Source organism: Trachypithecus francoisi, unplaced genomic scaffold (genome assembly GCF_009764315.1).
Source record: "Trachypithecus francoisi isolate TF-2019V2 unplaced genomic scaffold, Tfra_2.0 Lachesis_group12, whole genome shotgun sequence".
Classification (NCBI taxonomy): Eukaryota; Metazoa; Chordata; class Mammalia; order Primates; family Cercopithecidae; genus Trachypithecus; species Trachypithecus francoisi.
The window spans coordinates 4569187-4581654 of NW_022681457.1; the positions used below are offsets into that span (position 1 = coordinate 4569187).

Here is a 12468-nt window from a genome sequence, read left to right on the forward strand (position 1 = left end):
ATCATGCCACTGCACTCCAGCCTGGGCGACAGAGTGAGACTTCCTCTAAAAAAAAAAAAAAATTCCTCAATCGAATCTTTCATGGGATTACAGTTTAAAAAAATTAAAAAAATTCCCAGTTTATGGATATCTAAGGTTTACTAATGTTTGACACTACAAATGATGCTAAATAAAAGGTCTTTTTTTTTTTTTTTTTTTTTTTTGAGATAGGGTCTCACTCTGTCACCCAGGCCGGAGTGCAGTGGTGCAGTGGTGTGATCTTGGCTCACTGCAATCTCCGCGTCCTGGGCTCAAGGAATCCTTCCACCTCAGCTTCCCGAGTAGCTAGAACCACGGGTGCACATCACCACACCACGCCCAGCTAATTTTTTGTGGTTTTGGTAGAAGCGGGATTTTGCCATGTTGCCCAGGCTGGTCTCAAACTCCTGAGCTCAAGCGATCCACCCACCTTGGCCTCCCAAAATGCTGGGATTACAGGCATAAGCCATTGCGCCCAGCAACAAAATGTAAAAAGCGACTTTTATATGGTGTCTATTGCTATAAAAAAATCCTATGATTTTTATGGGGTTAGATATAGCTTTTGTCTCTTTTATAACCCCTTGGCTGCCTGTCTTAGAAAGGCTCATCCCACTCCAAGACAAATATTCTCGTAAGTCGTCTTTTAATATCTCTTAGTTTTATATTTAAACCTTTAATCCATCTGGAAATGATTTTTTACATATTTTGAGGTCAGGAGTCTATATTTCTGTTCATCCAAAGGAGAAGCTATGTTTTCTTTAGGACCATTTATTTTTATTTTATTTTATTTTTTTTTGTTGAGATGGAGTCTTGCTCTGTCGCCCAGGCTGGAGTGCAGTGGCCGGATCTCAGCTCACTGCAAGCTCCGCCTCCCGGGTTTATGCCATTCTCCTGCCTCAGCCTCCTGAGTAGCTGGGACTACAGGCACCCGCCACCTCGCCCGGCTAATTTGTTTGTATTTTTTTTAGTAGAGATGGGGTTTCACCGTGTTAACCAGGATGGTCTCGATCTCCAGACCTCGTGATCCGCCCGTCTCGGCCTCCCAAAGTGCTGGGATTACAGGCTTGAGCCACCGCTCCCGGCCTTATGACCATTTAATAAACCATCCTTTCCTAGCTGAATGGAATTCTTGTGGTTGCGTATTCAGATCCTTTATCTGTAGAAATCCGTTTTGAAAACTTTTTTTTTCTCTACTTATATATTCCTGGGGCCAAACTATGCTTTGATTACAGCAGTTTAAAGATGTTTTAAGGCCAGGTGTGGTGGCTCACGCCTGTAATCCAGCACTTTAGGAGGCCAAGGCGGGTGGATCACTTGAACTCAGGAATTCAAGACCAGCCTGGCAACATAATGAAACTCCATCTCTACAAAAATAAAAATAAAAATAAATTGCCAGGCATGGTGGCACATGCCTGTAGTCCCAGCTACTGGGGAGGCTGAGGTGGGAGGATCGCTTGAGCTCAGGAAGTGGAGGCTGCAGTGAGCCGAGATGGTATCACTGCACTCCAGCCTGGGTGACAGAGTGAGACCCTGTCTCAATCATAAAAATAAATAAATAAGGCCGGGCGCGGTGGCTCAAGCCTGTAATCCCAGCACTTTGGGAGGCCGAGACGGGCGGATCACGAGGTCAGGAGATCGAGACCATCCTGGCTAACCCGGTGAAACCCCGTCTCTACTAAAAAATACAAAAAACTAGCCGGGCGTGGTGGCGGGCGCCTGTAGTCCCAGCTACTCGGGAGGCTGAGGCAGGAGAATGGCGTAAACCCAGGAGGCAGAGCATGCAGTGAGCTGAGATCCGGCCACTGCACTCCAGCCTGGGTGACAGAGCAAGACTCCGTCTCAAAAAAAATAAAAAAATAAAAAATAAATAAATAAATAAATAATATGTGTTAATGAAAGCTCCTTCTCACTGTCCTTTCTGAACAATTTCTTGGCTCTTCTCTGACACTTGTTTTTCCATATGAAGTTTAAAATGATTCTGTTCCATTCAAAATAGGGTAAACACCTCCAGACCTCCTCTTAACCTCCCTCTTTCTCCAGGCTATATTGAATTTATATGTTAATTTGTGACAAGTTGACTTACTGTTAGTTTTTCCATTTATTAGACCTGTCCTTAAATAAAATTTGTAAGATTCCTCATAAATATCCTGTGCCTTTCTGGATGAATTAATTCCCAGGTATCTCATAATTTTCTTTCTTTCTTTCTTTCTTTCTTTCTTTCTTTCTTTCTTTCTTTCTTTCTTTCTTTCTTTCTTTCTTCTTTCTTTCTTTCTTTCTTTCTTTCTTTCTTTCTTTCTTTCTTTTTGAAAAAGGGTCTCTCTGTCGCCCAGGCTGGAGTGCAGTGGTGCAATCACAGCTCACTGCAGCCTCTGCCTCCTGGGCTCAAGTGATTCTCCTGCCTCAGCCTCCTGAGTATCTGGGACCACAGGCATGTGGCACAATGCCTGGCAAATTTTCGTGTTTTTTTGAGATGGAGTCTCGCTCTGTCGCCCAGGCTAGAGTACAGGGGCACGATCTCAGCTCACTGCAACCTCCGCCTCCTGGGTTCAAGCGATTCTCCTGCCTCAAACTCCTGAGTAGCTGGGACTACAAGCATGTGCCACTATGCCCAGCTAATTTTTGTATGTTTAGTAGAGATGGAGTTTTATGATGTTGGTCAGGCTGGTCTCGAACTCCTGACCTCGTGATCTGCCCACCTCAGCCTCCCAAAGTGCTGGGATTACAGGCGTGAGCCACCATGCCCGGCCTAATGTTTGTATTTTTAGTAGAGATGAGGTTTCACCATGTTGGTCAGGCTGGTTTTGAACTCCTGACCTCAGGTAATCCACCTCGCCTGGCCTAGTTTCTAATTTTAATGGGAATAGAGTTAGTATAATCTTATCTTTATGGTGCAATTGGATTTTAGTACATATCTATATTGTGTTTGGATAGCCCTTTCTATTTTCATTTCCTTTACTTTCTGTTTGAACTTTCACTCACTCTGGCTCCTGATGGTTAATCAATTACAGGACTGACTCATGCAAGAAACACCTGCCTCATTCAGGGACTCAGGAGTCCAGGTCCTCAGCACCCTCCTCCCCGGGGAAGTTAAGCATTACTGTCTTCAAAATCTAGCTCCCTCCTGAAGTGTTCAAAGACATGACAATTCTGGCCGGGCACGCTGGCTCACAGCTGTAATTCCAGCACTTTGGGAGGCCAAGGTGGGAGGATCCCTTGAGTCCAGGAGTTCGAGACCAGCCTGGGCAAGATGGCAAGACCTCCGTCTCTACCAAAAATTAAAAAGTTAGCTGGGCATGGTGGTGCATGCCTGTCGTCCCAGCTGCTTAGAAGGCTAAAGTAGGAGGATCAAGACTGCAGTGAGGTGTGATCATGGCCCTGCACTCCAGCCTGGGTGATAGAGTGACACCCTGTTTCAAAAGTTAGGCTGGTGCGGTGGCTCATGCCTGTAATCCCAGCGCTTTGGGAGGCCAAGTTGGGAGGATTGCTTGAGGCCAGGAGTTTGAGACCACCCTGGCCAACACAGCAAGACGCTCATTTCTAAAATAAATACATAATTAAGTAAAAAAAGAAATGACAATTCCAATGAGCCTCTGAACAGAAGATTAGGACAAGGCTGATATTTGCCCCAGGGACTCCTGGGATATGTGGTTTTCTCCTATCTCCAGCAAAGGCTGATGGGAGGTAATCAAGCCCCCTTCTCTTCTTGCCTCAGGGACTGGAATTGACATCCCTGTCCTGCTCCTCCTGATCGATGGTGATGAGAAGATGTTGACGGTACAGGGGCCTGGATGCCTGGATCTAAGGGGGAAGGAGAGTTGGGGGCTAGGACTCCTGGGTCCTGAGTCATAGGGAGGGTCTGGGAGTCTGACTCTGCGTAGCCTTCTCTGACGTGACTCTCTCCTTTATCCTGTAGCAAATAGAGAACGCCACCCAGGCTCAGCTCCCCTGTCTCCTCGTGGCCGGCTCTGGGGGAGCTGCGGACTGCCTGGCGGAGACCCTGGAAGACACTCTGGCCCCAGGGAGTGGGGGAGCCAGGCAAGGCGAAGCCCGGGATCGAATCAGGCGTTTCTTTCCCAAAGGGGACCCTGAGGTCCTGCAGGCCCAGGTATGACACTGGGGGCCCAACTCTGGATCCTGAGATGGGAGGGAACTGGGGACTTGGGCTCCTGGGTCTGAGGGAGGAGGGGCTGGGGGCCTGGACTTCCAGGTTCCAGGAGTAGAGGGTTCTGGGCACCTAGACTATTAGGTCCTGGGGGGGAATGGCCTCCTCTATCCCTTTGGACGGGGCCCAACAGGAGCTGGGGATGGAGCTGGACTAGGGATCCAGAACTGGCTATTCCACAGGTGGAGAGGATTATGACCCGGAAGGAGCTCCTGACAGTCTATTCTTCTGAGGATGGGTCTGAGGAATTCGAGACCATAGTTTTGAAGGCCCTTGTGAAGGGTAAAAGTTGTACCCTCCAGTCCTCCCCCTCTCTCAGTTCAACCTTGGACACCTTTCCTGGCCTGGGCACTTCATCCACCCTCTCTAATCCAAGGCCCATGCCCCCTTTACCCCTCTTAATATCTTTCCCCTTTGGGGCTTTGCATGGTGCTATTTGGGTAGTTTTCCCGGATACTTCCATTATGTTCCAGCATCTGCTTTCCTCTATGGGATCCATCCAGCCATTCTTTCATCTTTCCAGCCATCCATCCATATGTACAGGTCGATCTTTCCATCTCTTTACCTACCCATCCTTCCAGTCATCTGTCATTCTTTCATCCATCCATCCTTTCACCTGTCCATCCACACATCCACCAACAATTCCTGAGAATTCCATCCACTCATTCCTCCATTCATCCATCTTCTCACCTGTCTGTCCACACATCCATGGACAATTGCATCCACTCATTCTTCCATCCACTCATTCCTCCATCCATCCATCTTCTCACCTGTCTGTCCACACATCCATGGACAATTCCGTCCACTCATTCCTCCATCCATCCATCTTCTCACCTGTCTGTCCACACATCCATGGACAATTCCATCCACTCATTCTTCCATCCACTCATTCCTCCATTCATCCATCTTCTCACCTGTCTGTCCACACATCCATGGACAATTCCATCCACTCATTCTTCCATACACTCATTCCTCCATCCATCCATCTTCTCACCTGTCTGTCCACACATCCACGAACAATTCCATCCACTCATTCTTCCATCTGTCCATCTTCTCACCTGTCCATCCACACATCCACTGGCAATTCCTAAGAATTCCATCCACTCATTCCTCCATCCATGCCTCTTCTCACCTGTCCGTCCACACATCCACTGACAATTTCATCCACTCATTCCTCCATCCATTAATCTTTCATCCATTTACCCATCTACCCCTCCATCTTTTCTTTTCTTTTTTTTTTTTTTGAGACGGAGTCTCACTCTGTCGCCGAGGCTGGAGTGCAGTGGCCAGACCTCAGCTCACTGCAAGCTCCGCCTCCCGGGTTTATGCCATTCTCCTGCCTCAGCCTCCCGAGTGGCTGGGACTACAGGCGCCCGCCACCTCGCCCGGCTAGTTTTTTGTATTTTTTTAGTAGAGACAGGGTTTACACCATGTTAGCCAGGATGGTCTCGATCTCCTGACCTCGTGATCCGCCCGTCTCGGCCTCCCAAAGTGCTGGGATTACAGGTTTGAGCCACTGCGCCTGGCCTTCCCCTCCATCTTGTCATTCATCCATCCAACTGTTCTTCCATCTATCCATCCACCCACCCGTTCTTCCTTCCCTATATGCTTCCAATATGCGTGAAGCACTCTGTCTAGACATGAACCAAAACACTGTCTCCCTCTGAGGAAGTCCAGATATTTCACTAGAAATGGCAGCTTGGAGGATGGAATGATGAAAACCAAGGCGGGGAAGCATAATACCCACCTGGAAGAGGCTGGGGTGGGGTTTATTTATTTATTTATTGAGACAGGGTCTTGCTCTGTAGGCCAATCTGGAGTATAGTGGTGTGATCATGGCTCATTGCAGCCTCAACCTCCCAGGCTCAAGTGATCCTCCTACCTCAGCCTTCTGAGTAGCTGGGAACACACCTGCCCGCCACTACACTGGTAAATTAAAAAAAATTTTTTTTTTTTTTTTGGTACAGACGAGGTCTTGCTCTGTTGCCCACGCTGGTCGTGAACTCCTGGCCTCAACTGATCCTCCCGCCTCAGTCTCCCAAAGTGCTGGGGTTACCACTGCATTTCAGCCTGGGCGACAGAGCGAGACTCTGTCTCAAAAAGAAACAAACCAACAAGCAAAAAGAAACAAACCAGCTTGGCCTCTTTCTTGCTGTGTGGTCTTGAGAAAGCAGCTTCCCCTCTCTGAGCCCCAGTTTCTCTCTGTGGAAAGTGATGATAGTATCTTGCAGGAGTGTTATAAGCCTCCAAGGCAAGGTATGAGTTGTGCCTGGTCCCTGGTGGGGGCCCAGTAAGAGGGATCTCGTCTTAATATGATTCCATTTCCTCTGGGGGCACATCCTTCAGTATAAGGTGACTCTCAGTGGGCAAATCTGATTCACTCTGCGGAATTTAACTCAGCAGCCTCCTGAGAGAAAATAAGGCAGCTCTGTAAGATGTGGTTTGCGGGGGTGGTGTTGTAAGCCCAGAAGGAGCATGTAAGTGATCGCAGTCCACTGGGGGAACTGTAGATGGCTGATAGGCCTGGGGATAGCAGAGTTGAATGGATGGAATTTCAGCAAGAAAGAAGGGGCAAGGTCTTTTTTTGTTTTTGTTTTTGTTTTTTTTTTTTGAGATGGAGTCTCGCTCTGTCGCCCAGGCTGGAGTACAGTGGCGCAATCTCGGCTCACTGCAAGCTCCACCTCCCAGGTTCAAGCGATTCTCCTGCCTCAGCCTCCGGAGAAGCTGGGACTACAGGTGCCCGCCACCACACCTGGCTAATGTTCGTATTTTTAGTAGAGACGGGGTTTTACCGTGTTGGCCAGAATGGTCTTGACCTCCTGACCTCGTGATCTGCCCACCTCGGCCTCCCAAAGTGCTGGGATTACAAGCATGAGCCACCGCCCCCGGCCCATGAATGCTTCTTAAGAGTCTCGCATAGGCAGGCCTAGTGCTGGGCAGTTGGTATACTCCTTTGCCCTTCATCTCCCTTCCCTGCCTGCAAGGATTATCACTCCATTTTGCAGATGAAGAGACTGAGGCTCAGAGAAAGGAAAAATCACATGCCCAAGGTCATCTGGCTAGTAGCAGGGGTCAGGCTTTTCATGTGAGTCTGTATAATTCTCAAGCCCATAGGAAGGGGCATGTTTGGAGAGAGGTCAGAGGCTCGCAGGGTTGGTATGTATCATTGGCATGAAGGGATTGTTGGAGACAAGGCCAGTAAGGCGGGTAGGGCCAAACCACCCAGGACCTCAAATGCCAGGCAGAGGGTCTAAAGGCTGTCCTTGAGAGGCAGCAGAGGACCAAGGTCAGTTGTATGGATAAAAAAGACTCTCTGGGGCCGGGCGCGGTGGCTCACGCCTGTAATCCCAGCACTTTGGGAGGCCGAGACGGGCAGATCACGAGGTCAGGAGATCGAGACCATCCTGGCTAATACGGTGAAACCCCATCTCTATTAAAAAATACAAAAAACTAGCCGGGCGAGGTGGCGGGCGCCTGTAGTCCCAGCTACTCGGGAGGCTGAGGCAGGAGAATGGCATAAACCCGGGAGGCGGAGCTTGCAGTGAGCTGAGATCCGGCCACTGCATTCCAGCCCGGGCGACAGAACGAGACTCCGTCTCAAAAAAAAAAAAAAGACTCTCTGGCCAAGTGTGAAGGCTCATGCCTGTAATTACAGCACTTTGGAAGGCCAAGGAAGGAGGTTCACTTGAACCCAGGAGTTTGAGACGAGCCTGGGCAGCATAATGAGACCCCCATTTCTATAAAAAATTAGCTGGGCATGGCACTATGTCCCTGTAGTTCCAGCTACTTGGGAGGCTGAGGCAGGAGGATCGCTTGAGCCCAGGACGTCTCAAAGCTGAAGTGAGCTGTGATGGCGCCACTACACTCCAGCCTGGGTAACAGAGGAAGACCCTGTCACAAAAAACAAAAACAAAAACAGACCCTCTGGGAGTGGGTGGGGGCAGAGTGGAGAGGAGAGAAGAGACTGCAGTGACAGTGGTTGGGGGGGCGCCAAAGCTTGAGCTGCCGCTGGGGCCAGGGGGACAGAAGGGGAGGCTCAGCAGAGAGTCAGGAGGCTGGACATGGGACTTGGAACTTGGAGGCTGATGGCCTGTGAGACGGGAGGGGCAGGAAGGGACAAGGACAGTACCTGGGGGTCTGTCTTATTGACTGGGTGGATAGAGGGGCCTGAGATAAGGACGTGGGGAAGATGGGTTTGAAGGTTAGACACTGAGTTGAGTATGGAACATGGTGAGTATGAAGGGACAAGGTGGGGACGGGGTCGGGTGTCCAGGTGACAAATGGTGCCAGATTAAGGCAGAATATAAAGCAAGGTATTATTATTATTATTTCTGAGACAGAATTTCGCTCTTGTTGCCCAGGCTGGAGTGCAATGATGTGATCTCGGCGCACCGCAACCTCCACCTCCTGGGTTCAAGTGATTCTTCTGCCTCAGTGTCCCAAGTAGCTGGGATTACAGGCGTGCACCACCACGCCCAGCTAATTTTGTATTTTTAGTAGAGGTGGTGTTTCTCCACGTTGTTCAGGCTGGTCTCGAACTCCTGACCTCAGGTGATTTGCCCACCTCGGCCTCCCAAAGTGCTGAGATTACAGGCGTGAGCCACTGCGCCCAGCCTATTATTATTATCATTATTTAAGATGGAGTCTTGCTCTGTCACCTGGGCTGGAATGCAGTGATGCGATCTTGGCTCACTGCAACCTCTGCCTCCCGGGTTCAAGTGATTCTCCTGCCTCAGCCTCCCGAGTAGCTGGGACTACAGATGCACGCCACCATGCCTGGCTAATTTTTTGTATTTTAGCAGAGACGGGGTGTCACTGTGCTACCCAGGCTGGGCTCGACCTCCTGAGCTCGAGCAATCCGCCCACCTTGGCCTCCCAAAGTGCTAGGATTGCAGGCGTGAGCCACCACGCCCGGCCTATAAAGCAAAATATTACAAACGATTTTGGGCCAGGCGCTGTGGTTCACATCAATAATCCCAGCACTTTGGGAGGCTGAGGCGGGCAGATCACGAGGTCAGGAGTTCAAGACGAGCCTGGCCAACACAGTGAAACCCCATGTCTACTAAAAATACAAAAAAATTTAGCCGGGCTGGGCGTGGTGGCCAGCGCCTGTAATCGCTTGAACCCGGGAGGCAGAGGTTGCAGTGAGCCGAGATTGTGCCACTGCACACCATCCCCTGCGACAGTGTAAGACTCCGTCTCAAAAAATAAATAAATAAATAAACAATTTTGTTTGCTTCTTTTGAAACTGTGGGGGAAGTAGGAGAGCTTCCTAGAATTATAGAAAATCATAGAAGGCCAGGTGCGGTGGCTCAAGCCTGTAATCCCAGCACTTTGGGAGGCCGAGACGGGCGGATCACGAGGTCAGGAGATCGAGACCATCCTGGCTAACACGGTGAAACCCCGTCTCTACTAAAAAATAGAAAAAACTAGCCGGGCGAGGTGGCGGGCGCCTGTAGTCTCAGCTACTCGGGAGGCTGAGGCAGGAGAATGGTGTAAACCTGGGAGGCGGAGCTTGCAGTGAGCTGAGATCCGGCCACTGCACTCCAGCCTGGGCGACAGAGCGAGACTCCGTCTCAAAAAAAAAAAAAAAAAAAAGAAAATCATAGAAAAGCCCGCTCTGAATGGACATGGACATGTGGGTTTTGAAAGAGCATAGAAAGCCATGTGGCCCTAGACATGTGACTGCCTTTCTGGGCCTCTCTTTCCTCAACTACAGCCTTAGAGGCTACACTGGTCAAGCTGCAGAGTCACCACAGTGTGGAACTTCTTCCCACAGTTACTGTAATTGATTACAGTGCTCTGAAGGGGGTGCCACTATCTCCCATTTCATAGATGAGGAAACCGAGGCTCCCAAGGTTCAATGGCTTGCCTGAAGTCACTCAGCTGGTACTGGTGGACCGAGGACTGGAACCCACGTCTGCCTGCCCCAGAGCTCATTGCTCATCTCCACTGCATGAGATTATCTCTTTCTGTGGTACCAGTTTTTGGAGCAACCAGAATGAGATGAATTTGTTTTGGAGATAGATACAGAGCAAGTGGAGGCAGAGGAAACCTAACTCCATGTCACAACAAATGCCCTTCAGGACTTTTCATGCCCCTATTGACTGTACATGTTTGGATCCACTAAATAGCTGGATCAAATTTTTAAGGGTTTCTTGTTCTCTCTTGCTGTTTTAGTGACCTCCAGGGTCTCTCCGAGTCCCTCTCAGGTTCAGATTTTTTCCAGTCTCATTTTCTGCTGTTGTCACCTCTTTCCCCTCACAACATACCCCAAGTTTCAGAAATCAGAGCGACTTACATTTGTCATCATCTGCTGTGTGGTTTTTTTTGTTTGTTTTGTTTTTGCACCCAGGCCTTTGCTTCTGCTGTGCCTGCTGCTTTGAACGCCCTTTTCCTATCTTAGATGCACACTTCCCAATCCTGGTGGTCTTTCAAAGTGCTACCTCAACACACATTCTCTGGGAGCTGTCTTGGGCCACTCTATACCTCTGTGACCATATCCTCCTCTGGGTCCTAATCATATTATATGCCCACCTCTGAGGGCACCGAGCACTCTGAGGGTAGTTATGTGTTGGGGTGGCATATTTCCCCCAATAGAACCAGCTTCTTCAGGGTAGGAACTGTATCCGATTTCTCTCTCCACTGCTTGGTCCGTAACATACCTCAATAAATATTAAATGATTAAGTGATTCCTTTTCTTTCTTCTTGGGGGCTGTAAACCAGTGGTCTCTGCTCTGGCCCTGAGCCAAATGACCTTATGCTTATCATAACCTGACTACTTAAAGACCCCCACACTCTGCCCAGTAGCACCCCCTTTATGCAGAGTTTAAAAGGCATGCAAAATAGAAGCAAAATAGACATTCATAAGATGTCCCTCCTCCCCTGACTTCTTGCCCCCTCTCCCTCTAATCCTTCCAGCCTGCGGCAGCTCGGAGGCCTCAGCCTATCTGGACGAGCTGCGTTTGGCTGTGGCTTGGAACCGCGTGGACATTGCCCAGAGTGAACTCTTTCGGGGGGACATCCAATGGCGGGTGAGGGGTCAGGGCCTGGGGGTTGCGCATCCTGACAAAGGGACTGTGCTATCCTCCCTCTCTGCCTTCTTAGACACCTTTTCACCCTGCCTTCCATTATGGCCTGTCCAGCCTTCCCTTAATTGCCCATCCATCTCTGATTGTCCATCTGCTCCAACATGTTTCCTCCCCATCCATCCCTCTGTCCATCTATCCATCTCTCCACCCTGTACATCCATCTATCCATTCATCCGTTCATTCATCTATTTATCTATCCATCCATCCATTTGTCCGTCCGTCCATCCATCCATCCATCCATCCATCCATCCATCCATTTTATCCATCCATCCGTTTGTCCATCCGTCCGTCCATCCATCCATCCATCCATCAAGCCATCCATCCATCCATCCATCCATCTGTCCCTCATACCGTTGTACCCCCGTCTCTTGTCCTTAACCTTTGAGCTAATCTCTTCCCCCATTCATCCCACCCCCACCAGTCCTTCCATCTCGAAGCCTCCCTCATGGACGCCCTGCTGAATGACCGGCCCGAGTTCGTGCGCTTGCTCATCTCCCACGGCCTCAGCTTGGGCCGCTTTCTGACCCCGATGCGCCTGGCCCAACTCTACGGCGCGGCGCCCCCAAACTCGCTCATCCGCAACCTTTTGGACCAGGCGTCCCACAGCGCAGGCACCAAAGCCCTAGCCCAAAAAGGGGGAGCTGCGGAGCCCCGGCTCCCTGACGTGGGGCATGTGCTGAGGATGCTGCTGGGGAAGATGTGTGCGCCGAGGTACCCCTCCGGGGGCGCCTGGGACCCTCACCCAGGCCAGGGCTTCGGGGAGAGCGTAAGGACCGGGCAAAGCTGGGGGGGCCCCCTCTCCATGGGAAGGACCTGGGGGCGGGATTACATCAGGAATGGGGCGTGGCCAGAGCAGGGGTGTGGCAAAACCAGGAGCAGGGCTGGTGGTGGCCAGTGTTGGGGAGGGGCCAGTCCTCACCACCCCTCCTTTTGCTGGCAGACGGGTCTGCTCTCGGACAAGGCCACCTCGCTGCTCTCACTGGATGCTGACCTCGGGCAGGCCCCCTGGAGTGACCTGCTTATTTGGGCGCTGCTGCTGAACAGGGCACAGATGGCCATGTACTTCTGGGAGATGGTGAGTGCTGACTTGGCGCTCCTGCATCCCTGTCCTTTAGGCCACTGGATGCCAGCGTTCACCATACAATTACTATACAATTCCCCGACCCCTGACATCACCTGACCGGCACCCCATCCTCC

General features: G+C 50.4%; 1 protein-coding gene across 8 annotated transcripts in view; it reads left to right on the forward strand.

Moving 5' to 3' along the window:
• The window catches only part of TRPM4 (transient receptor potential cation channel subfamily M member 4), a 53036-nt gene that overhangs the window by 13053 nt on the left and 27515 nt on the right, over positions 1–12468 (forward strand). For 7 of the 8 annotated variants that reach the window (XR_004440452.1, XR_004440451.1, XR_004440450.1 and 4 more), the window contains 6 exons: positions 3731–3792; positions 3932–4123; positions 4363–4462; positions 11102–11214; positions 11693–12037; positions 12212–12346. Coding sequence is in view for 5 of the 8 variants with exons in the window: in XM_033223991.1 (XP_033079882.1) it covers positions 3731–3792; positions 3932–4123; positions 4363–4462; positions 11102–11214; positions 11693–12037; positions 12212–12346 (947 nt within the window). In the remaining 3 variants the exon portion in view is untranslated. The remainder of the gene's footprint in view (positions 1–3730; positions 3793–3931; positions 4124–4362; positions 4463–11101; positions 11215–11692; positions 12038–12211; positions 12347–12468) is intronic. The other variant, XM_033223993.1, reaches the window with a different exon arrangement.